Source organism: Pseudopipra pipra, chromosome 2, assembly GCF_036250125.1.
Source record: "Pseudopipra pipra isolate bDixPip1 chromosome 2, bDixPip1.hap1, whole genome shotgun sequence".
Taxonomy (NCBI): Eukaryota; Metazoa; Chordata; class Aves; order Passeriformes; family Pipridae; genus Pseudopipra; species Pseudopipra pipra.
Genome location: NC_087550.1, coordinates 31199822 through 31222547, shown reverse-complemented (window position 1 = coordinate 31222547; position 22726 = coordinate 31199822). Strand labels below are relative to the sequence as shown.

General features: G+C 48.3%; 4 protein-coding genes across 6 annotated transcripts in view; all 4 read left to right on the top strand.

Annotated features, from left to right (window-relative positions):
- The first annotated feature begins 27 nt into the window (after positions 1-27).
- On the top strand, positions 28-1169 carry LOC135409406 (mid1-interacting protein 1-B-like). Its single transcript, XM_064644871.1, has 2 exons — positions 28-525; positions 809-1169. Exon 1 carries the CDS (start codon positions 106-108, stop codon positions 505-507), a length of 402 nt encoding a protein of 133 aa, XP_064500941.1. The 5' UTR covers positions 28-105; the 3' UTR covers positions 508-525; positions 809-1169.
- A 3835-nt stretch (positions 1170-5004) lies between these two features.
- Positions 5005-6594, top strand: LOC135409405 (mid1-interacting protein 1-B-like). Of its 2 annotated transcripts, none has more exons than XM_064644870.1 (2): positions 5005-5485; positions 6308-6594. In XM_064644870.1, the coding sequence occupies exon 1, from the start codon at positions 5074-5076 to the stop codon at positions 5461-5463; it is 390 nt and encodes a 129-aa protein (XP_064500940.1). In that variant the 5' UTR covers positions 5005-5073; the 3' UTR covers positions 5464-5485; positions 6308-6594. The 2 variants fall into 2 exon arrangements, with proteins under 2 accessions (XP_064500940.1, XP_064500939.1); XM_064644869.1 differs by having other exon boundaries at positions 6261-6594.
- A 3077-nt stretch (positions 6595-9671) lies between these two features.
- On the top strand, positions 9672-14612 carry KCTD14 (potassium channel tetramerization domain containing 14). Its single transcript, XM_064644864.1, has 2 exons — positions 9672-10197; positions 12819-14612. The coding sequence occupies exons 1-2, from the start codon at positions 10138-10140 to the stop codon at positions 13488-13490; spliced, it is 732 nt and encodes a 243-aa protein (XP_064500934.1). The 5' UTR covers positions 9672-10137; the 3' UTR covers positions 13491-14612.
- A 2220-nt stretch (positions 14613-16832) lies between these two features.
- Positions 16833-22726, top strand: part of INTS4 (integrator complex subunit 4) — a 37403-nt gene continuing 31509 nt past the window's right edge. Inside the window, exons 1-5 of one of the 2 annotated variants that reach the window (XM_064644850.1) lie at positions 16833-16963; positions 17619-17813; positions 20169-20286; positions 20977-21083; positions 21305-21490. In XM_064644850.1, the coding sequence (XP_064500920.1) occupies positions 16910-16963; positions 17619-17813; positions 20169-20286; positions 20977-21083; positions 21305-21490 (660 nt within the window). In that variant the 5' untranslated portion in view covers positions 16833-16909. The remainder of the gene's footprint in view (positions 16964-17618; positions 17814-20168; positions 20287-20976; positions 21084-21304; positions 21491-22726) is intronic. The other variant, XM_064644851.1, reaches the window with a different exon arrangement.

Below are 22726 nucleotides of genomic sequence, written 5' to 3'. Positions count from 1 at the left end.
GGATGTGCCTCGGCACTGCATAAAAAGCCCCCATCGGGGACGGGGAGCAGCAGGCACCCTGAGAAGAGCCCAGAGCAGCGCTGCCAGAGCTGTGGGAGAGAGGCCATGGAGCAGTACTTCTCAGCCACCCAGAAGATGGAGCAGGAGGTGATGTTCCCCAGCTTGCTCCGAGGGGTCTTCCCGCAAGAGGAGGGGGCGGCCCCGGCCGCAGGCAGCCACACAGACCTCTATGAGCGCTACCAGCTGCTCAAGTCCATCAAGCCCATGGTGGAGAAAGGCCTGGCCTCCGTCAACGACCAGAGCCCCACCGGTGCCGACAGCGACACGGACGCATCCTCGGACGGCAACGAGGCTGTGGATGCCCAGCTGGAGGAGCGCCTGTCCCACCACCTGACGGGCTTGCAGCAGGTCCTCACCCACCTCACCAGGGACACCAACGCCCTCACCCGGAGGTACAGCCAGATCCTGGAGCAGATCAACCTCAGCGAGGGGCAGCCCAGCTGGTGATCCTGTCCTGGCCACCAGGTAAGAGCTGAGGGGCCACAGAGCTCAGGGGCAGCAAGGCAAGGGGTGGTGTCCCTGGAGAGGTCCCCAACACTGCAAAGGGGTGGGAAGCTCCTGGGAAGGGCCTTGAAACGGGGGCTGTCCCCTCAAATGGGGGCAGGTACCCATCTCCATGCTGCAGAAGTGGGCACATCCCATCCCTCCAGGCAGAGGCTCCAGGGGTTCAGGGTCTATGGACCCAGGGTTGGTGGACTATATGTCTGCCGGGGATGACCCTTGGAGTTAAGGACCGCTGCCGTTGCAGGACGGGTGCTGGTGTCAGAAAGCAGAAGACGTCCCATCGCTGAACATCGCAGGCTCCTCCCCACTCGCCCTCCTCGCACCGTGGCAGCTGATCTCCCAGGGCTGGCATTGACACCGGAGAACCAGATGCTGCCTTATCCTCATAGGAAGAAGCATCTGGCTGTGCTGGCAACTCCATTGGAAGAGCTGCAGACTCGTGCCCTCCTCTTTATTTTCAAAGAGCAGGACGAAGGTGGAGGTGTTGTGCGATGGCCCCAACCTCCCACAGTCCCTTGCAACTGCCGAGCCCTTTTCCAGCTGGTACCTGGACTCCAAGGGTATTTCCCCCTATCTTTGCTAATAAAAGAAGCCCTGTGAAGCCATTTGTCTGTGTGGTGCTTTCAACTGGCTGGGGCTCTCATGGAGTGCCCCAGCATGGGGCAGGGAGACACTGGCTCTGTGGGGAGGGGACTTTCCCGGGCAATGATGGGGAATTTGAAGGGACAAAGAATCACAAAGTCATGGGATGGTTTGGGTTGAATGGGATCTTCACAGATCGTCTGGTGCAATGCCAGACGTGGTGACATCTCCCCCTCCTGAGCTGTGCCTTGGGATCAGCTCCCCAGGAGGATGGCGGGTTGCAGGGAGTCTTGCCCAAACCCCAGGCCTGTGGCCCCAGACACCCAAGTAGCTAATTGCACTACCAACCCGAAGTCCTGCTTTTCTACAGAAGCAGGTGCCACTTGCCAAGTTCCTCAAAAGGGACCAAACACAAATCCCTCCAGCCAGCATCAGGATTTCAGAGCAGATCTGCCCCACCGTGTCCCTCTTCAGCCTGGGCAAAGTTGTAGCCTTGTCTTATCGAGAGAAAACGGAGCATGAGGGGGATACTGGGAGAGACCTAGGTCATCCCCATTGCAATGCCACCTCCAGGTGGGGCATGATGGAGCACTGCCTTTGGAGCTCCTCTGCCCCCAGGCTGATTGCAGAGCCAGATGTTGCACCATAAGGAATGGATGGACATTGGTTCTCAGTGAGGTGAGGACAACAAAGCATGCTATGTCCCTCTGGTGGTCTACCTGTCTGGAGCTCAAGAGTGGGGATCTGTGTCTCCTGGAGAACAAGGCGCCAGCTGTGCTGGTTTTGCTGGGGTAGAGTTAATTTTCTTCACTGTAGTTGGTATGGCACTATGTTTTGGATTTGTGCTGAACACACAGTTGTTAATACACAGTTGTTATTGCTGACATTGCTTGCACAGCGCCCAGGCCTTTTCTGTATTTTGTACTGCCATGCTGATGAGGAGGCTGGAGGAGCATGGGCATCAGGGAGAAGACACAACAGGGACAGTTGTGTGGTGATCCCAGCTGACCCAATGGATATGCCATACCATATGACATTATGCTCAGCATGTAAAGTGGGAGGATGAAGAAAGAAAGGGGGGATTTTTGGAGTGATTGTGTTTGTCTTTACAGGTCACTCTTACCTGCGATGGAGCTCTGCTGTCCTGGAGATGGCTAAATCCCTGCCTGCCCATGGGAAGTGGTGAATGACTTTCTTGTTTTGCTGTGTTTGCAGGATGGCTTTTGCTTTCCCTATTAAACTGCCTTTATGTCAACCCATGTGTTTTCTCACTTTCACCCTCATCCCACTCATAGTGGGGTGAGTGAGCAGCTCTTGGTGGTTCTGGTGCCTGGCTGGGGTTAAGCCACGACAGTGCCACAGCAAGGAAGGCCTGCAGTCACCTCCAGCAGTGGCTTTGGGCTCGGGCAGCATGCTCAGCAGCTGGAGAGGTTCGTGGTGCTCCAGTGAAGTGTCATACCAGGAATAGGATGAAGCACTCCCCATCACTGTTGAACACGACCAATGACAGACGCAAGATGTTCCCAGAAAAGGTCTGTGCCCTGGCACAGCTGGAAGGGCTTGCTGACGTCTTCTGTGCCACTTGCAACCCCCCAGGACTTGTGAGTCTGTCTCTAAGAGCCGCTGTCTGTCCAGCTGGCCCTGACCCCGGTGTGTCACAGGAACCTTCTGCCTGCTCCGATTGCAGGGCATTGCGTCACACTGCCCCAGGGATGCGTCAAGCCCTCAGGATGCCCTGCTGCTGCTGAACACCCCTGCTGGCCACAGTTGATAAGAGATGTTAGATAGCCACAGGAAAGGTCTTTGTCCTGGAAAAACCCAGCGCTGGTCCCAGCGGGACGTTGGCAGACGGGACAGATCAGGCCGTCTCTGGCCTGGCAGGGGGTGCTGGCTCTGCTCTGCCCTGGGCAGGCTCCCGGGGCACCCGCACTGTCGCCATCCACCACGGGGAAATATGTTTTCTGTTCATATCGTTGAAGCAAATCAGGATGGCAGCACTTCCTTTAAATCTGTTTAGGGGCATCAAAGCCAGCAGAGAGCAGTGACCTGGGTACAGAGGCTCAGTGTCAGGAAGACAAGAGAGAAAGTACAGCTTTGACCCAAAATGTCAAAAGAATGAGAAACCCCAAGTTCCCTTCTCTAACCAGGCCCAAGAAGTCCTAATCACACAACCACCCACCCCCAAGGATGGGGGGCTGCCAGCATCCCCACCCCTCCTGCAGGGCAGGTTTCCCATCTGCACACCCCTGCCTTTCAATTTGGGGTGCTCTGGTCTCGGCTGTACCTCCTGCTGCTGCCTATTGCCTGCTCAGGGAGATGCTGGAGGAAAGAACCTCACAAATCCATGCTTGGACCCCCCAGGTCTGGCTCTGCTGTCAGCCGAGTTGGCTGTGAGCCAGCAAGGTGTCCTCAGGGCAAAGACAGTGGAGGGAGGGGATCCTTCCCTTCTGCTCAGCTCTGGTGAGGCCTCACCTGGAAGTGCTGTGTCCAGTTCTGGGCTCTCCAGTACAAGAGAGACACGGATGTACTGGAGCAGGTCCAGTGAATGGCTGTAAAAGCGATAGAGGAGTTGGGCCATATTCCACATGATGAAAGGCTAAGACAGCTAGGAGTGTTCAGACTGGATAAGAGAAAGCTCAGGGGGATCCCATCAGTGTTTATGATGAAGGTGGAGAAGATGCAGCCAGAGAAGATGGAGCCAGATTGTTCCCAGTGGTGTCCAGTGACAGGATGGCGAAGGGCACAAACTGAAACATCCCATCTAAACATGACAAACAGGACATCCCATCTAAATGTGAGAAAAACTTCTTTTTGTTCCTAAAACTGAAGATAGTAAACATCGTCACAGGCTGCCCAGAGAGATGGCAGAGTCTCCATCCTCAGAGATATCTGATTTTCAACCTCTCCAGTCGCTGACCCTGCTTTAGTAGTGTTTGGAGCAGATCAGCTCCAGATGTATCTTCCAGCCTCTTCAGTGCTGACTCTGGCTCTGTCCCTGCTCAGGAGCTGGCTGCAGGCTGCTCACAGCACCCAACAGGGAGGATGCTCTGCCAGGCCTGCTTGGAGTCTGGGATACCAGCACAGCTGCTTTGGACTGGGTTCAACAGGCTTTGAGTCTTGTCCAAGGACCTTCCCTCACACTTGGAACTTTCATGCTTCTCCTCTGGCTGACATCCTCTCAATTTTAAAAGTCTTTTTTTTCATTCTCTGGTCACCATTTAATCCTAATGGTCATATTACTCCTTAAATAACCAGTTTGGGGAAAATACCCTTCAGACAAGTATCACCTGTTCATTGTCACCTTCCTCTTTTAGCAGGGGTTGTTCTCAAGGCCAGTTGCCATGGTTGGGCTGGGTGAGACCCCCAGACCAGCCCTGAAGAAGTCGGGTTGCCAGGCAGGGTATATAAGGGACTCCCCCTCTCTGGATAAACCCATCACTTTTTCTCCTTCCCCCCTCCTCAGAACTGCCCAAATCAAGGCAGCTTTGCCTAAAGCCTGCCTGCATTGGGGGAAGGTGCTGGACTCACTGTCCCAGGCCTCCAGGAGTGGTAAGGATGGTGGTTACAGGACAGGATGAGACAGTACATGAGAGACCCCAGGCACCTCCTCTTCTCACTGTCCTGGTCACACCATGGGGATGCAGTGGGCCCCCTGGCCAGCTTGGGTGAAGGCCACAGGGAGGCTGGGTCAGGAGCGATTGCACAGGGACACAGTGTAGCCAAGCCCCAGCTGGGGTGGAGCCAAGCCTGGCCCTGCAGCCATCCAGCCTGGATGGGGCTGGCAGGGGAGGACAGCATTGGACAGCAGAGGAGGGATGTGCCTCAGGGACGTGCCTCGGCACTGCATAAAAAGCCCCCATCGGGGACGGGGAGCAGGACGGGGAGAAGAGCCCAGAGCAGCGCTGCCGGAGCTGTGGGAGAGAGGCCATGGAGCAGTACTTCTCAGCCACCCAGAAGATGGAGCAGGAGGTGATGTTCCCCAGCTTGCTCCGAGGGGTCTTCCCGCAAGAGGAGGGGGCGGCCCCGGCCGCAGGCAGCCACACAGACCTCTATGAGCGCTACCAGCTGCTCAAGTCCATCAAGCCCATGGTGGAGAAAGGCCTGGCCTCTGTCAACGACCAGAGCCCGACTGGCACTGACGCTGAAAAAGCTTTAGATGAGGGTGCAGACAGCAATCTGGAGGAGCGCCTCTCCCATCATGTCAACGGCTTGCAGCAAGTTCTGACAGACCTCACCAAAAACACCAAAGCCCTCACCCGGAGGTACAGCCAGATCCTGGAGGAGATCAACCTCAGTGAAGATCAGTCCAGCTCTTGAGCCTGCACTCCCTGCCTCCGAGGTAAGAGCTTGGGGACACAGAGTGCCGAGGAGGAGCTGGCTGAGGGGTAACATACTCTTCCTTATGCCCCTTTTTCAATGTTTGCATCACATCCCCAAATTTTTTTAATGTTTGCATCACATCCCCAAATCCCAGGACATCTGAGTCTGCATTTCACTGCTCAACAGATACATTCTCCTGTATTTGTCTTTCTCAACTGCTCACTAATGCAAAATGCGCCACTGAACAAAGGCCACTCTGTGAGCTCCACATTGTTCCCAAGACTCCCCAGTTTACAGCATAGGCAATATCTTGCTGCTTCTGGGCAAACACAAAAGGTCCCAGGGACAAAAGTGATGTGTGATTGTTGGGCCCTGAACTCTGGACTGCAGGAGCTGCCAGGCACTGTTGCTCCATCTGTTTCTCTTTTTTCTCTAATTGAAAATGTAACAGAGTCATTTTTTGGGAGGAATTTGGCACTTTCATGTCTCCAAATATCTAACTTTGATACATCACCTGCAAACAGCTTAGACACTTCAATCTTGTCCCAGCTGAAATAGCAAACCCATTCTCCATGCTGGTGGGACTTTCATCCCTGAGACCCCTTGGGTAGACATCCTTGTGCTCCATCAGACAGGGCTATGGCCAAGATCCTTGTAGTGAAATGGAGAGTGTAGAAAGGTGACAGCAACAACAGAGGACATTAACAGGACTTTACAGTGTTAACCCTTGCTTAGGAGGAAACACAGCCAGGAATGAGGACATCATGACCAAACCATGTGCATTATCCCCACAGGGTGATCTGTTGTCTGCAGCCCAGTGGCACTTTTTCTCCTGCGCCAGGTCCCACTGAGGAACGCCCTTTGTGAGCAGTGCAGAGCTTGGCCATCTACCCGCCGAGCACTGCCCGTACCATCCGACTCGTCCTGTGGCTGATCCTGCCAGCAAGCCTGCTGCTTCATTTCACTCCTGTCCCAGGGGGATTTCTGCAGAGCGGAAATGAGTGTTTTGTGTTGTTGCTTTGTGGAAGGCAGCTGTAACTTTGAAGAGATGCCTTTTTCTGTGTGTGCCTAATCCTGCCCCCCGCAACTGGTCTCTTTGATAACGTAAATGAAATGTAAAGCCTTGTGCACATGTGTCCTGTGTTTCCTACCAGCTGTCACTTCTGTATAGCTCCTGTCCCCCAGCCCATGAGGGTGACAGGACCTTGGCCACCTAGGCCAGGGTTCAGTGCGGGGAGGTGAGCTGGGTTTCTCTGTCAGAGAGTGGGACTTGTATTTGCCTTGGGATGGATGTTCCCCCAGCCCTCTGTTTCTCGAGCCTTGTAAAACCTTGGTGTAATCCTGCCACCACCCTGTGCTCTGTGCTGGGATCCCAACCTGCTCCCCAGCATCCTTCCTTCCCTTCCCTAACATCCTTTTCTCTCCTGGATCCCCAACTTCTCATCTCCCCAGTACAATCAGTGACTGCACATCCCATCCCATGGCCTATACTCACCCAGCTCCTCATACCCAGCACCATCTTCGCTACACACAGTCCTGTAGACAATCTGTCACAATCCTCATTGGCCCCAGCAAAACCCAGGGTGCAATTCTGCCTTCTCCCTGTTTGTCCATGACACACTCTGGAGCCAGGAGCAGAGGAGGAGCTGGGGTAAGTAGGAAGGCAGGGCTTTGCTCGCCTTCAGTCCCTGTGAGCTGTGGTGAGACCAGGGGCAAAGCCCTCGCTGGGTGGGTGGGCAGGATCTGCAAGCTCTTCACAGGCAAGTTGGAGCCTTCAGTACAGACTGGGTCCCACCTCCAGGTGACTCCTTCTCTCCCAGACACCACCCTTGGGGAGTTCTACCGAGCTGGGCACTAGAGGGAGGTGTTCCCTTGCCTGTTCAGGACATTTTAAAACAAATTCAAGTCTTGAAATAGCACTGTTTTGGCTGAACAAACACTGGTCCTCCAGCAACCTTCCACTTTTGATTAAAAAAATGGAGATCTCTGAGGATCTGTGGTGAGAGGATGATTGTGACCATGCCCTGTGCTGCAGGCTCCAGCTGTGTTGCGTGTTGCTAACATGCTCTCTGAATCTGCCATATCACGAGTGAAATAACATCCTTCATACTGAAATGAGAGACTCATCAGCTCTAAAAGTCTCCACCTAAAATTAACAGATGTTCTGCAGATGGTACCCTGTTTCCTCTGATCTCCTGGAAGCAGCTCCATGCCTTGATCACCTGTTCATGTTCATGTTAACCCCTTTAGTGGGGCTCTGATTGCTGAGCAGCAATTGAAAGTCCACAGCACTGTAAAGAATGAGAAAAGCAGGAACTCCATCCCTTGCTTTTATTTTAGTGAAGATCTAATTGCACAGAAAATAACAGAGAAAATTTCCCCAAAGAGAATAAGGCATTTCTGAAAGAGTGTGAACATTGGGAAATGCCCTGGGAGCTAAGCTGAACATGATATAAACATGGGAAAGAAGTCAATTAATATGGGTATAAGGAGAATAATTGGGAAAGAAGTCAATTAATATGGGTATAAGGAGAATAATTTAGTTTCTTGGGAATGTGGGCACTGATGGTCTTGTTGGGTCGTTTTAACAAATGGCAATATGAATGGTTAAATCTGTATCCCAGGGGTGCCTCCCCCCATTCATTCATTGGAGATGGAGCACACACTTAGTTGGCCAGCAGACATTTTGCTTCCTTGGCTTCTGATGGTGTCCTAGGGCCTGTCCAAAGCCAGCTCAGATCTCAGATACAAGCCATCAACCATGCATTCTGAAAAGGTGGGTGGAGCTGATAAATGTCTGGAAGGCCTCAGGTAGGAATGTCTACGGTGTTTGTACAGCACCTGGTGTTTGATTTAGGAGTGGCTCCTGAACTGCAGTCACCAGCCCAGCTGCAATTCCTGAGCAGATCTAAATCAAACTGCTGATGGTTTTGCTTTACAGTAAAATTTTCACAAATTGTGCAGGCTGGCCACAGGTCACCAGAGCAACCCAGCAATTTTCAGGAATCATAGAATATCCTAAGTTTGAAGGGACCCACAAGAATCAATGAGTCCAACTTGTGATCCTACACAGAACAACCCAAAAAATCACTCCATGTGCCTGAGAGCATTGTCCAAACACTTCTTGAACTCAGACAGGATTGGTGCCATGACCACTTCCCTGGGGAGCCTGTTCCAGTGCTCCACCACTCTCTGGGTGAAAAACCTTCTCCTAATATCCAACCTGCTATCCAAGCCACAACTTCTCTGGGCAGCTTGTGCTGGTGCCTCATTACCCTCTGAGTAAATGTACGTACCAGCGCAGAGATGTTCCAGCTCATTGTTATCTACAGATTTATAAGATTATGCTATGCACAATTTATACAATTTTACAAACTTGGTAACTTAAATCATATCTTTCATGAAAAGGGGGGAAAAAATCCAACAGTGGGTAATTTGTAAAGCAGGACTGAAAAATGTCATCTTAAAGCAAGTCATCTGGTTGGTGGGATTAAATAGTAAAAGTCAGATTTTTCACATACATAGTGACTTCTAGCCAAAATACTTTACAGACTTCCAGGACATTCTTTGTCCCATAATGTGCCAGAAAAAGTGGCCAAGTTATAAAAAAGGAGCAAAAGAGCAGGGGGACCGGACCAGCATGTTCATCACACTGAAGGACAAGCCATGGTTGGTCTAGCAGTAGAAAAGAGTTGTGGACATCAGCTAACAAATATTCTTTCACTGAAGTGCTAAGGATCTCTGTAGTAGCATTGAAGGTTTGGCCTCAAATGCCATTAGCCAGCCTTGATTCTGATTTGGGGAAACCTTTCAGATGAGCTTTTGAACAAAGTAAACTAATTTCCTGCTCTTTAGCCTTCCCTAGTGAAAAGCTTGAGTGAGGAGAGAGGTGAGGGTCCACCTGTCTATCCAGTTCTGTAGCTGCAGAAGGAAAGGTTATGACCTCCAGCATCAAAGATGTGATGGACGTGAGCTCTGTCAGGATATTTTCTGAAGCACCTAAATTAACCAGCCCGAAGAATAGGATTTGCAGGAATCAAAGGCCCAGAACATGTGGATCTTCCAGCTCTCCCTCTTTTCCAATAAGCCAATTGATTCCAATTGATTTTTTAAAATTTATTACAAGTCACAAAACCTGGGCTCCCAAGCAGACCTCATTAGTGAATCCAGTACTATCACTTCTGCCGGTCTGGCAAAGGGAAAATTCAAAGCTGCAAAAATGTTTACTGGGAAATGCCAGGTTTGAGACAACCAGTTGCCAAGGCAGAGGCAGACACACAGGCACACATTGCGGGGCTCCTTGTTTGGAATGGATTGTTTGACACTTAGTCACCACACCGATAGCATTGCAGGAGGTGTGCGCTTGGCAGCCAGCCCAAGTCCACCCTGCACCTTGCTGGCTGCCAGAAAACTAATGAGCAAATACTTCCGCTTTCAAGCTGTTCCCTCCCCTCTCCCTACACCTGCAACTAGTACCAGGGTTGTGGCCAGAGCTAACTGAAGCCTGCAGGGCAGCAGCTGGGTTGGGAGCGTGGAAAAGCTGACCCAACAGAGAAAGACCAAGTGAAAGAGGCTTGGAGCACAGCTGGGAGACATCCTGCGTGTAGGGCAGGACCCTAGCACTGAGCAGCAGGTTTTCCCAAACAGCTGAGCCTTCAGCTCCTGGGGAAGATGAGTATTTCATCAGAGCACAAGCCCCTTGGGAAGCAGGTCACCGGCAGCTTGCATACGGTGAGTAAGGTACAGGCTTAAGGGCACAATCTCCTCACCCGGGATCAAAGTACCCTCTTTGGGCTACATTTGAGTGGTTTTTTCCCCCACCTGTTATCCTGAAGACACCAGGATTTGCCAGATGTATGACTAAGAAGATCCTAGTTAAACAGCTGTGTCTGACTCTGGTGTCTTCGCGCTTGTTTGCTTACAGAAGGGCCAAGTCCCTCACAGGTATACAAGGTCTGGCAACAGCAAATAACCAGATTGGTTCTTCTTCTCCTTAAACAAGAAGTGGAATTCAATTAATAGGAACTTTAATTGGTCAGATCCCTAAATAAAGGCCTGCTGTGGGTTTGGGGGGTTTTCAACAATTTTTAGGAGTCTCTAATGATGCAAAAGCTGTCCTGTGTTGTTAACATGCAGAATCATCAGGTGGGAGCAGTAGTTTTTCTACCTATTAAGAGAATTAGTGGTAATCTCAGACAAGCAGAATATTACTAGTCAGCAATCATTGATGAGATGATTTCTTTTTCCTCTCCTCTGCCCTCAGTCTGTTGCTAACCAGTTTGTCTTCTCTGCTATAGTTGTACAGTCTCTCCTCCAGACCTCTCTGCCTTTAAAAACCCAACCTTCTTGTGTTGAGCTTTTCAGGTGTAGGCTATAAAACGTTCCCCAGGGAGGTAACTGTTTTACAGATTAATAAAATGGGCACAAATAGGGGAATGACTTTCCTAAGAGTCACCTTGCTGACTGGTTACAGAACTGGAAATCAGCTGGTGCCATCTCTTCCAGCCTGCTGGGAACCAGTTTGGTGCCAGGCCAAAACCATTAATTGAGATATATGAACATAAAGTTAGTCGGGCTACTGTATCAATGAAGAACATGTTATCCATTTGTATTAGTGACAAACAGCATGAAAAAACCAACCTGCCATCTGAAAAAGGAGCAAAGGCTCAAAAGCATGAGACCCTTCTGTCAAATGATCCCTGCTGGGGAGAGCTGTTAGTATCACTTGGACTAATGGCAAATCTCCTAATGACAGACTTTACTACAGAAACAGCTTTGGGCTGTGTTCTTCAGCGCATGGTAATCACAAGATAGTCTCAGACAGAATAATATTAGTCATTGACCCCCAGGTAAACGATTGCCCTTGAGACGAAGCCACCAAACTAGTCCAAAGCAATATTCCAGCTGGGTCTTTGGCCTGAATCTTCTATTGCTTCCCTGGGTTGCTTAGGCTGTGAGCAAATTTCTGCTAAATCTTAGAGTTTGCTGCTGTTCAAAGGGAAGGTTTCTCCCTGCACCAGGTTATCTGTTCCTAGTTCCTTCCCTTTGTCAGCTCTGTTACTTGCTAAATCGTCTGTGAGCCAACCCAGCTCACTAAGATGAAAGAGAAGCAGAGCTGGCACGAGATGAGCAACAGAAGCACATAGGTAGGTACAAGGACAGAAACAGAAGAGGGCAGCAGGAGCCCCCCCTTCTCTTGGTATGAGCTGTGAGATGAGCTTACGTCACCCCATGGGTTTGTACCTGTGGGATCCAGCTAAGCACTTAAGTACACACTTCACTTGAGGCATGTGACTAGCAGCACTGAGGCAGATCCTTGCATGATCGGATCCAAGAAAGCGCAGGTGAGCTCCTGGAAAATAGGGTTGTTTATTGACTCACGCCTTCCCAATGGCAGGTGTGGCCCTGGCCAGGCTTGTGACTTGCATTACAGCAGTGACGGTGGGGGGGGAAAGAGCTGCCTTCTTTCTTCCCTCTTCTTTTCATCTGCTGAGAATTACGTAAAATGACCAAGTGCAAAGGAAGGCTATTAAAATTCTTCACCACTGAACTGCCAGGAAGGTCAGACTAGACACTAAGTCCAGCTTTCCAGGCCTTCAGACCTCCTCCAATTCAGAAAATGGTGTTAATGCACAGGAAGAAAAAAAATCCAAACAAATCCACAAACTTTACGTTCTTCCCTCTTAAATCCATGTCAGTTTCATGAATTATTTCCTTTATTTCCTCTAGCTAAAGCTATCATACATTTTTTAGGTGCTCTGCTAAACAGCTTCTTTCCAGCACCTCTGACGTGCTGGATTTTTTTCAGTGTTTGTAACTTTAGTTTTTAGCCTTTGTAGCTTTAGTTCCTCCTTCGAAGAGAAAAGAACAGCTTAGGTGGTAAGAATGAAGTGGCACAACTTTGGGTTCTATCCCTGTCCCTCTGCACATGGGGGAGGATGAGGGCTCACATATTGCTCTCGCTGTAAGGACAGCGACATTGGGACATTGTCCCACAGGGACAATGCTTGTGTGGGACTTAGGAGATTAGTTTTGAATCCTGTAGTCACTTGCAGCTTCCCTGGGCAGGGTACTTTTTTCCCTCTTCCCCCTTGGGAAAACAACACTTTCCTACATCCCAAGACGCAGCAAAGACTTAGCCATTTAGAAATGTTCAAGTTTCTGCTGCTCTGGTTGCAAGGGCTGTATAAGCATCCTGCATCTGCTCTTAATAATACATGTGGTGGATGCTCCCATCTGATCCCCAAGAGATGGGAGCTCATACCACTTTTCACACAATCATTCCAACTCCCATGCTGATGGCCTCAGACTAGTAATGCACATGGCTTTTTGTCCCCTTGTGATACTTGCAGTTGTCACCAATCGTGGAGTTAAATGTTGGTGGGGAGATGTACACAACAACACTGAGCACCTTGAAGAAACACCCTGGATCCAAGCTGGCAGAGATGTTCACCGGCCAGCCCAAACTCAGGACTGACTCTGAAGGGAGGTTCTTCATTGACAGACCAGGCACCTACTTCAAATACATCCTGGAGTACCTGCGCAGTAACCAAGTGCCCACCCAATGCATCCAGGATGTCTACAAGGAGGCATTGTTCTATGACATAGAGCCTCTAATCAAGCAGCTAGAGGACTCCCCACAGATCTTTGGGGAGCTTGTGGCAAGGAAGCAGTTTCTGGCTCGTGTGCCCAACTACAGTGAGAACATTGAGCTGATGATCCGCATCGCGAGGGCGGAAGCGGTTGCATCCCGCCGGTCCAGCGTCATCGTATGTGTGGTCAGAACCGAGGAGGATGCGGCCAGGTGTCAGGATGCCCTGAACAGTTTGGACATGGATAAAAAATCTGTGGTGAAATTTGGCCCCTGGAAGGCTGTGCCAAGTATTTCTGATCTGCTGGACTGCATTCAAATGGATGTTGAAGCCAAAGGGTATAAAGTATCCTTTCAGCCCCACATTGCTGAAAAAGGTTTTCGCTTCAAATCACATGACTTCTTCTACAAGTTCCTGTTCACCTGGTGGTAGCGAAATGCCATCATTGGTGGGGAATGGAAGGAAGCAATTATTAAAACAAATTGGCCTGGGCCATAGAGACTAAGCCATAGACTACCAGAGAGACAGGAAGAAATGCATGGGTCAGTGAAAGGATCTCCTTTGGCTGTTTGCCAAATTAAATTAAGCACTTAAGAGTTACTATATTCTTGGGCTTTAAGGGATAGCTTTCTAGGGGATTTAAAAAGTACCAGGAAAAGGAAGAATTTTACTCTTTCAGTGTTGCTGACTATTCGTTAAATTCAGAGAGATGGATCTGTGGATCGAACCAACCTCACTCAACCTGAGAAAAATGAATAATCCCAAATGTGTCTCATGGATATGTAGAGTTGGTGTCTTGGTGCAAATGAGAACAGGTCACACATGTGATACTCCTGATGGAAATAGTGACATCAACACATGCTCAAATTAAATTTGGCTTCTTAATGAGAAGGCAAAAGCTCTTCTTCTCCCTGCTTTCCACACCAGAACTTGGGTTAAAAAGAAGGATTCAGTGTCTATGATCTCTTCTTATTCCTTCAGTAGACAGCTTGCTCTCTAGCTGATGTATTTATTACCATTATTTATTATTTATTCTGAAGGAAAGATAGAGAACCTCAGTTCCAGGATCAACAAAAGGCAAAAATACCATCACTTATGTGAGGAGTTTATAATCCAAGGACATGCACTCATCTCTCAGGCCACCCAATTTTAATTTTTTCCTATGACATTCATTATTATTATTATTATTATTATTATTATTATTATTATTATTATTATACTATTTCTAAATATATATGCTTCTGGAAGAATTGGGAAAATCCACCCTGATTCGATGGGAAGGAAGTGTTACTGAAGCAGTAGCCTGAAAATTCTCTTTTTTTACAGAACACAAGTTGGGTCCTAAATTGTGTTTTAAAAATCTTAGAATTTGAAAGTTTATTTTTATACTGGATATGTCTTGGTTTTAATCACTCTGAAAATCATAATGGCTAATTTGATAATGATTGTATTTCCTTTACTTCTTAGAAGATGGATTTCTTCCAGTTAAGGACAATAATCATAGAATCATAGGATGGTCCCTGAGATGTTAAATAAATAACTTTTAAAAGCTTTTTGAGTGATGCAGAAGTGCTTTATTTGCTTTTATTTACTTTATTTACTAACGGGTTCTAAAGTCCTGAAATTTTTTCTTTATGGCAATGGATTTGAATCATTCCTAATTAAGCTGAGTTTTGGATGTGCTCATCCTAGCACAGATTCCTTGACAGTGACAGTCATGAGTCATTGCCACTGACTGCACGGCAGTTCTGCTGTATGTGTGAGGAGGCTCTCTGAGACCTCTCACATTCCTAACCTTGGTAAGAACAGACAGAGTCAGCGTCTGAGATGACAAAAAACATTAGAAAATTGGATCTTTTGATCCTAACCAAGTGGTTAGAAGAAGAGAGATTGAGGAGACCTCCCAGTAGACAAAAAGCTGCTTTAAAGAGATCTGTTACACTTTGTACATACCAAAGGTCAGAAAACTGGCTGAAGTCACAACACAGGAGATGAAAATTAAATATTAGGAGAAAACCTTCTGATTACAGGGTAGCTAAAGTATCAAACCAACCAACCTCCTAAGTCTATAGGACTGCTGCCATGAGAAACTTTAATGTGCACATACTCAAATCCTATGTTCAGTTTTGGGCCTTTCTTGATAAGACAGACATTGAAGTGCTGGACTGTGCTCAGAAAAGGGCAACGGAGATGAGGAAGGGCTGGAGCACAAATCTGATGAGGTCTGGATGAGGGAGCTGGAGATGCTTAGTCTAGAGACAAGAAGGCTCAAGGGGGACTTTCTCCTTCTCTATGAGTCCCTGAACGGAGATTGTGGCCAGGTGGGGGTTGATCTGTTCTCCCAAGTGGCAAGTGTCAGCAAAAGAGGAAATTACCTGAAGTTCTGCCAGGAAGAATAAGGAAAAATGTATTCACTGAAAGGGTGGTTAGGCATTGGAACAGGCTGCCCAGGGAAATGGGAGTCACCAACCCTGGAAGTGTTCAGAATATGTGCGGATGTGGCACTTGGGGAAATGGTTTACTGGTAAGCTTGACAGTGCTGCGTTAATGGTTGGACTCGATTACTTTAGAGGTCTTTTCCAACCTTAATGATTCTATGATTCTAATAACTTCATCAAGGATGGTCTAATAAAACAGCACAGGCTTGAAGAGACATCAAAGGATCATCTGGTAGAGCCTCTGCTGGGAAAGGGAGCCTGAATGAGATTGTTGAGCACCCTGTCCTGTCATATAGTGAAAAATCCCAGTGATATGGACTCCACCATGTCCCTGGGGGGGTTCTTCCACTGAATGATGGTTCTCACTGTAGAAAAAATATTTCTTATATCGAGAAGAAAATTCTCTTGGTGCAACTTGCCCCTGTGGCCCCTTGTCTCATCTACACCGCTCCTCGTGAAGAGAGAGATGCCATACATCTTTGTGGGTGCCCTTTAGGTACAGGGAACACTATGCTGAGGTCCCCCTGGGGAGAAGAGACACAGCTCCTTCAATCTTCCCTCTAAGGCAGTTTCTCCAGACCTGTGTTTGCCTCCCTGGCCCTCCTCTGGACCCATCAAACAAGAGGATGAAAGGAGACAGTTTTAAGCTGTGCCAGGATAGGTTTACGTTGGATATTGGAGGAATTTCCTCACAGAAAGGGTGATTAACCATTGGAAAGGACTGCCCAGGGAGGTAGTGGAGTCACTGACCCCGGAAGTGTTTAAGGAAAGACTGGACATGGCACTTAGTGTCATGGTCTAGTTGACAAGGTGGTGTTCAGTCATAGGTTGGAACTGATAATCTCAGAGGTCTTTTCCAACCTAACTGATTCTGCATTTCTACGATTCAGCCCTTTCCCAAATCCTCTTGTCCCAAGGACGTGACCGAACTGTGGCCATCTCTGGCTACCTCTGGTGACACGGTGTCACAGACACAGCTGCTGCCAGTGACTCCTGTCATCTAACTAGACACATGTCTGCCGGGCAGCTCCTCAGTGCCAGGGCCTCCTTCTCCTCTCCTCCAAGGAGACATGTTTGAAGGCACACACACTTCCATGTGTGTCTCATGCAACATCAAGTCACGTCACTGATACATATATATTTTATACTTTTATTTATATCGCTATATGGTCCTTATATGGTCTAAAATCCAGTACTAGCGAAAACAGTGGGTATTCTGGAGGAAAGCTGCGCGGGGCCGACGCCCCGGGCAGCGGCGCTGACTACGCTGGCCGGACCGCAGGCGCCATGTCCGCCCCGCGTTCCCAAGGCAACAGGAGGCTGCTTGACCATAGAGCGCGGCCTCCGGCCGGAAGAGAGGGCGCGCCTCGCGGCCCGCTCTGTGGTTCCACTTCCGGGTCGCTGTGCGGCGCCATGGCGGCGCACCTGAAGAAGCGGGTGTACGAGGAGTTCACCAAGGTGGTCCAGGTGGGTCTGGACGGGCCGGGCCGGCCCCGAGCTCTGCCGTGCGGCGGGAGGTGCCGGCGGGTGATGCGGAGCTGCGGGGGAACCCGCCGGCTCAGCCCGGGGCCAAGCCTGGGAGCGCCGCCCGCCCCCTGTGCCTCGTAGGGGGGTGTCCCGAGTGGGGCTGGGGAGGAGCGAGACGAGGCGGCTCCGAGTTTAGGGAGGCTAGAGTTGCCTGGAGGGGAGGGGGCTGCGGGAGGGGGACGGTGCTCCCTTTAGAAGTGAACTGGGGAGGGGCGCGACTGCTGCGGGAGAGAGGCGGCTCCCCCCCAGCCTGGGCCTGGGGAAGGAACTACAGCGAATTCCTGGGCTGCTCCAGGCCAGTGGGCAGAGGATAAATCGTGTTTGCCCTGGGTTGGTTGTCTGGTGTTGGAAGCAGAAGGGTTTGTCCCAGGCTGGGGTGGGGAGAGGCCATGTGTCCCGGGGATGGGGGTACCCGGGCAGGACAGGAGCAGCCGCAGGGGTCTGAGCAGAGGTCTGAGGTTCCTTCCTGAGACAGATGAGGGAGAGGCCAGTGACTGCCATGGGACACGGGAGCTTCCTCAGGCTTCCCCGTATTCAGTGTGGGCAGAAGTGGGTCAGGATTTGCTGTTTCTGAGCCATGTCCCTGTGTGCACAGCAGCAGCACGAGGACCTATCCACCAAGAAGCTGCGTCTGACCAAGCCCAGCAAATCAGCAGCACTCCATGTTGACCTGTGCAAAGCCACCTCGCCTGCAGATGCCCTGCAGTACCTGCTCCAGTTTGCCAGGAAGCCCGTGGAAGTGGAGAGCGTGGAAGGGGTTGTCAGGATCCTGCTGGAGCATTATTACAAGGTGGTGAAACTGGGGGCCAAGCATGCTTGCTTCTTCTGGTCTTCTTGTCTTGGTGTGGGATGTGGAACAGGGAGTCTCAGGCTCCTCTATTGCTGACTGAGTTACCAGCTGGGCTGTTGGGTACCCTGTGTGAGGAGACTGAGCAACTACAGCACCTTACCCAAGTGATTTCTGATCACTTAGTTGCTTTGCTGATGGTTTCAGGAGCCTGTGACAAGGATGTGGCAATGTTATCCCTGACCATGGCCTGCGTGGTTAGTCATAACTTGACAAAGGACAAAAGACATGTCAAGTTTTCCAGGGAGCCTGGCTGTCCAGAGCTGTTTCAGCTTTATCTGAATCCTTCCTGACTGATGTTTCTTTCCCATGGTCCTAATTCCTTCTAGCTAAAAACATTTTAGTTATTGCTTCTGCTGTGAAAAGGGGCACTTTTAGAATCATAGAATCATGGAATGGCTTGGGTTAAAAGGACCTTAAAGATCATCCAGTTCCAATCCCCTGCCATGGGCAGGGACACCTTCCACTAGACCAGGTTGCTCAGAGCCCCATCCAGCCTGGCCTTGAACACTTCCAGGGATGGGGCATTCACAGCTTCTCCTGGCAACCTGTGCCAGTGTCTCACCAACCTCACAGCAAAGAACCTCCTCCTAATATCTGGTCTAAACCTATTCTCTTTACGTTTAAATCCATTCCCCTTTGTCCTGTCACTCCATGCCCTTGTGAAAAGTCTTTCTCCATCTTTCCTTTAGGCTCCCTTCAGGTACTGCAAGGCCATGATTAGGTCACCCCTAAATTGTCTCTTCCAGGCTGAACAATCCCAATTCTCTCAGTCTTTCCTTGTAGGAGAGGTGCTCCAGTCCATGGGTAATAGATGATAAAATGATGCTTCTGAAAAACTTTTCAAGTGGTGTGGGGGGGAAAGGTGGGGGATAGTATATTGTGAGCTGGTGTTGGTGTAAGTGATGGTGTGTCTTCAAACAGTGGCCTGAGGTGATCCTGAAAGTCCTTTCCTGATTTCTGAGGGTGATTGCGATGAAGGGTTCGAGGTACCTTCACTTACCGGTGTTTTGGTTGTGGAGACAGCGATCAAACCTGCAAAGTAAAAGGAGAGCTTTCACTGATTTCCTGCCCATGAGCCAGTAGGAGGAAAAATTGTCCACTGGAGTGGAGGGCTGCTTATAATTCAATGTGGTAGTTTGGTCTAGGCCTTCCTCGGTGACCAGTTTGTAACCAAGGAAGTGCCCAGATTTACCTGGTATTCCCTACAGTTTTTACATAAGCCAGGCTATAAGAAGAAAGGAGGAGAGGCCTTCACCCCTCTTTCCCTCCGGCAGCTTTGGAGGTGTGGGTTTCCCTGCTGTTGAGTCTGTCGGGTTGGGGAGCGAGGCCTGGTAAGGCCTGGCCGACCTTGGGAGGCGGAGGTTGCCGGTGGTCATTCCAGTGTGACTTTCTGTTGTCCCAGGGAGAGTAGTAAGATATTCTTTTGCTAATTCTTTTAGTTGCTAGATCTTGGGCTATTGATCGTGTTTATTTTATTTTGGTTTTGTTCTTTTTTTTCCTTCCCTTTTCCTTTTGATATTGTACATATATTTCAATTGTATATAAATGTAATATAAGTGTAAATATATTTATATGTATTGTTTTAGCTGTCTCTCTCTTGTTTGGGTTCTCTTGGTTTTTTTTCTCTTCTCCCTTGGTTTTGGGGGGGGAGCTCTTGTGGTGAGGTTTGGAGACTTGGCAGGAAGCCAGCTTCAAACCACCTCACTCGATTATAACACTGCAGACATTATTTGTAAGGCTATTAAAAGTGTCTTTATAAATGCCTTTCCTAAATCACTGATTTAATTTGTACTCATGAAGGGGCTTCTCCTTTAATGAAAAGAACATAATGGAGAACAAACACCAGATGTGTAAATAGCCCCATACTGTGGAAATCCACGAATCCTACCACTGATGTGAGCGGTCTGATGGCAGTACTTTTTGTTTAAGCACATAACTTTGACCCTGAAAAGAGAAAATGCTTCTCAGGTCAGTTGAGAAAGGAGCTACTCCCATGGGTGTCATGTTTGACAACCCTTTAATTTAAGAAAACTTTAAGTTTTCAAACAGTATGAAGGTAATTTTGAGGAATTATGAGTAAAAGAATAATTTTGAAATGTACTGAAAGCTGCCATGCAAACATTCTGGCATAGTTAATTTTCTGTGAGGTGTACTGTGGACATAGGGAGAAAGAAGTAGTCTGACAGTAAGATTGAGACCTTCGTGCTGAATTATGTGTTGGTTCTGCCCTTGTGTAGCGTTGTATGTTCTTCAAACATGTAAAATGAATTAAGGGTGTGTGTTGTTTCCTTCCAGGAGAATGATGCCTCAGTAAGATTGAAGATTGCATCCTTGCTGGGCTTGTTGTCTAAAACTGCAGGATTTTCCCCAGACTGCATTATGGATGATGCCATCAACACACTTCAAAATGAGAGTAAGTCTCCCTTTTCAGGTGGTGCTTGAGGTCAAGGCAGAATCGTGCTGTCAAAGCATTTGGGACAGTGGCAAGGCCTTACATCTGAGGTGTATGATATGAAATTGCTGTTCAGGGTATTTATTTTCTGCTTTTGTGAATGATGACAGACAAGTACATGTTCTGAGGAGAAGAAAAATGTTCCTTAGAACTGCCTGCTGTATATCTTGTTCTAAGGGAATGCAAAGTTTGCTTTTGCATCTCTATGTGAGAGCTGTTGCTTCTGAAGTTCTCCTTTCTACGGGACTGTCTTGTTTGAAGAGGAATCCTGTTTGAAGAGGAGTTTTTTTGGTACCATGCTGCAGGCCAGCTGATCAGGTTGTATCAACATGAGTGTAGCCGGCAGGTCAAGGGAGAGGATTATTCCCTTTAGCTCAGCACTGGTTAGGCCACATCTGCAATATTGTATCCACTTTTGGGCTCCTCGGTGCCAGATTAGCGTTGGTAAAGTTGAGCGAGTTCAGCAGAACCACCGAGGTGGTTGAAGACTGGAGTATGTGATGTGCAAGAAGAGCTGAGGGAGCTGGGCTTGTCCAGGCCTTGAAAGGAGAACGTTTCAGGATGACCTTCCAACCTGGATCAATCTGTGATCCTGTAGCTAGTAGGAGCTCAGTAAAGCGGTATTTAGCATTTCACTGTTTTGTTTTGCAGAGTCTCACCAAGTCCTCGCTCAGCTGCTGGACACCCTGTTAGTGATCGGCACAAAACTCCCTGAGAATCCATCTATCAGGATGAGGCTGGTAGAGGTAGCCTGCAAGGTAAGCAGGCTTTTCTTGTGGCCTCCAAGAAAAACTGACACGAGAAAAAAAGAAAGGTAGTCAGTATTTAAATTGTTCTCATTTTTCTCAACCAACTGTTACAGTAACTGCTTTTTTTTACATTTTTTGACTGCTGGGGAACTTAATGTGATAAATTGTTTCAGAGGGGTGAGAGAACAATAAGAATCCAGTTACATCTACTCTTTGCTTTTTTTCCACAGCATCTGACAGATTCTTCTCATGGTGTAAGAAATAAGTGTCTTCAGTTAATTGGCTGTCTTGGACCAGTGGAAAAAGGCGTTGCAAAAGAAGCTGAAAGCCAGGCTGCCAAAGATGTCCAGAAGATAATAGGAGATCATTTTAATGACCAGGACCCTCGTGTTAGGACTGCAGCTATAAAAGCCATGGTAAGTGTTGCTGGTACAGTGGAAGAAACAGTTTGGAGTTGTATAAGGAAGCTGGTGGGGGATGCAAGCTAATCCAGAGGTCTGGGTTAGAGATTATTTAATTAACTTAGTAAAAGTCCACTGAGTGTATCAAAATTACCTGGAAAAATAAACTAGATCTCAAAATGTGAGAGTGATACAAGATCTCAAAGGGCATTTGAGTGATTCATAATAACTTCTGTTTCAGCTATAGCTGAAGGAGCTTTTCTATTTGTTGACTCTTTGAGTGTATGTAGGCTCTTTCTTTTAGTGATAAATCTGTATTTCTTGATTTAGCATTGATTTCCAGAACTACAATAAGCCACTAGTGCTCCAACATGCAGTAGGTGGCTGGTTATGACAGGAAACCTGTGTGATAAGTCCAGAAAGAATTTCGGTTTGTTGTTTTAAAACAACATTTACATTTTGCCCTGTGGTCACATTCATTAGTGTTCTCTAACTGTTCGTGAGGTTTACTGTTGTTTTGTGTGGGGACCCTTCAGAAGTTTTTAGCTTTGCAGAAATGCAAGCTAAGACCATGCATTTGAAAATGTTGCTTAATGCGAGTTGCCTGTGAGTGTGTGGGCATACAGAAGTTGCTCTATAAAGCAACTTCCTTAAAGCTTATAACAATATCCCACCTAAAGTGATGGTCAACAAGGGTATTTGAATTAATGATATTAAACTCCAAAGAAGGAAGAAGGATGTATTTGAAGAGATCAGATTGCACTTTAACCTGTGTGGGATCTCCCTCTGCTGGAGGTTACACTTACTCTTCACAGAATCATAGAATCTTTTAGATTAGGAAAGACCTCTGAGGTCATTGAGTGCAATCCTCAATGCAGCACTGCAAAGTCCACCACTAAACCACGTCCCTAAAAGCCACATCTGCATGTCTTTGAAATCCCTTCGGGGTTGGTGACTCCGCCACTGGCCAGGGCAGCCTCTTCCAGTGGTTGTCAGCCCTTTCTGTGAAGAAATTTTTCCTAATACCCAATATAAACCTCCAGTTTTTGTCAGTACAATTTTTTAAAGTAATTTGCATGACTTTTATGATGGTGTTCAACCAGATCCATAGCAAAATTTATGACCTTGAATTTATAATCATAGCACAGAGAAAACTGACTTTCTGTTGTCTGAAGCATGGAACATCCTGAGTAAATGCAGGGTCACTAACTACTTCTAGGATTCTTGATCATAGTTTCCCTTGCTTCTATG

What these genes read in the sequence shown, in the direction of transcription:
- LOC135409406 (XM_064644871.1), top strand. Translation starts at nt 106, where the DNA reads ATGGAGCAGTACTTCTCAGCCACCCAGAAGATGGAGCAGGAGGTGATG.
- LOC135409405 (XM_064644870.1), top strand. Translation starts at nt 5,074, where the DNA reads ATGGAGCAGTACTTCTCAGCCACCCAGAAGATGGAGCAGGAGGTGATG.
- KCTD14 (XM_064644864.1), top strand. Translation starts at nt 10,138, where the DNA reads ATGAGTATTTCATCAGAGCACAAGCCCCTTGGGAAGCAGGTCACCGGC. An exon ending in TCACCGGCAGCTTGCATACG is followed by an intron (nt 10,198 to 12,818) that starts GTGAGTAAGGTA and finishes TGATACTTGCAG; the next exon opens with TTGTCACCAATCGTGGAGTT.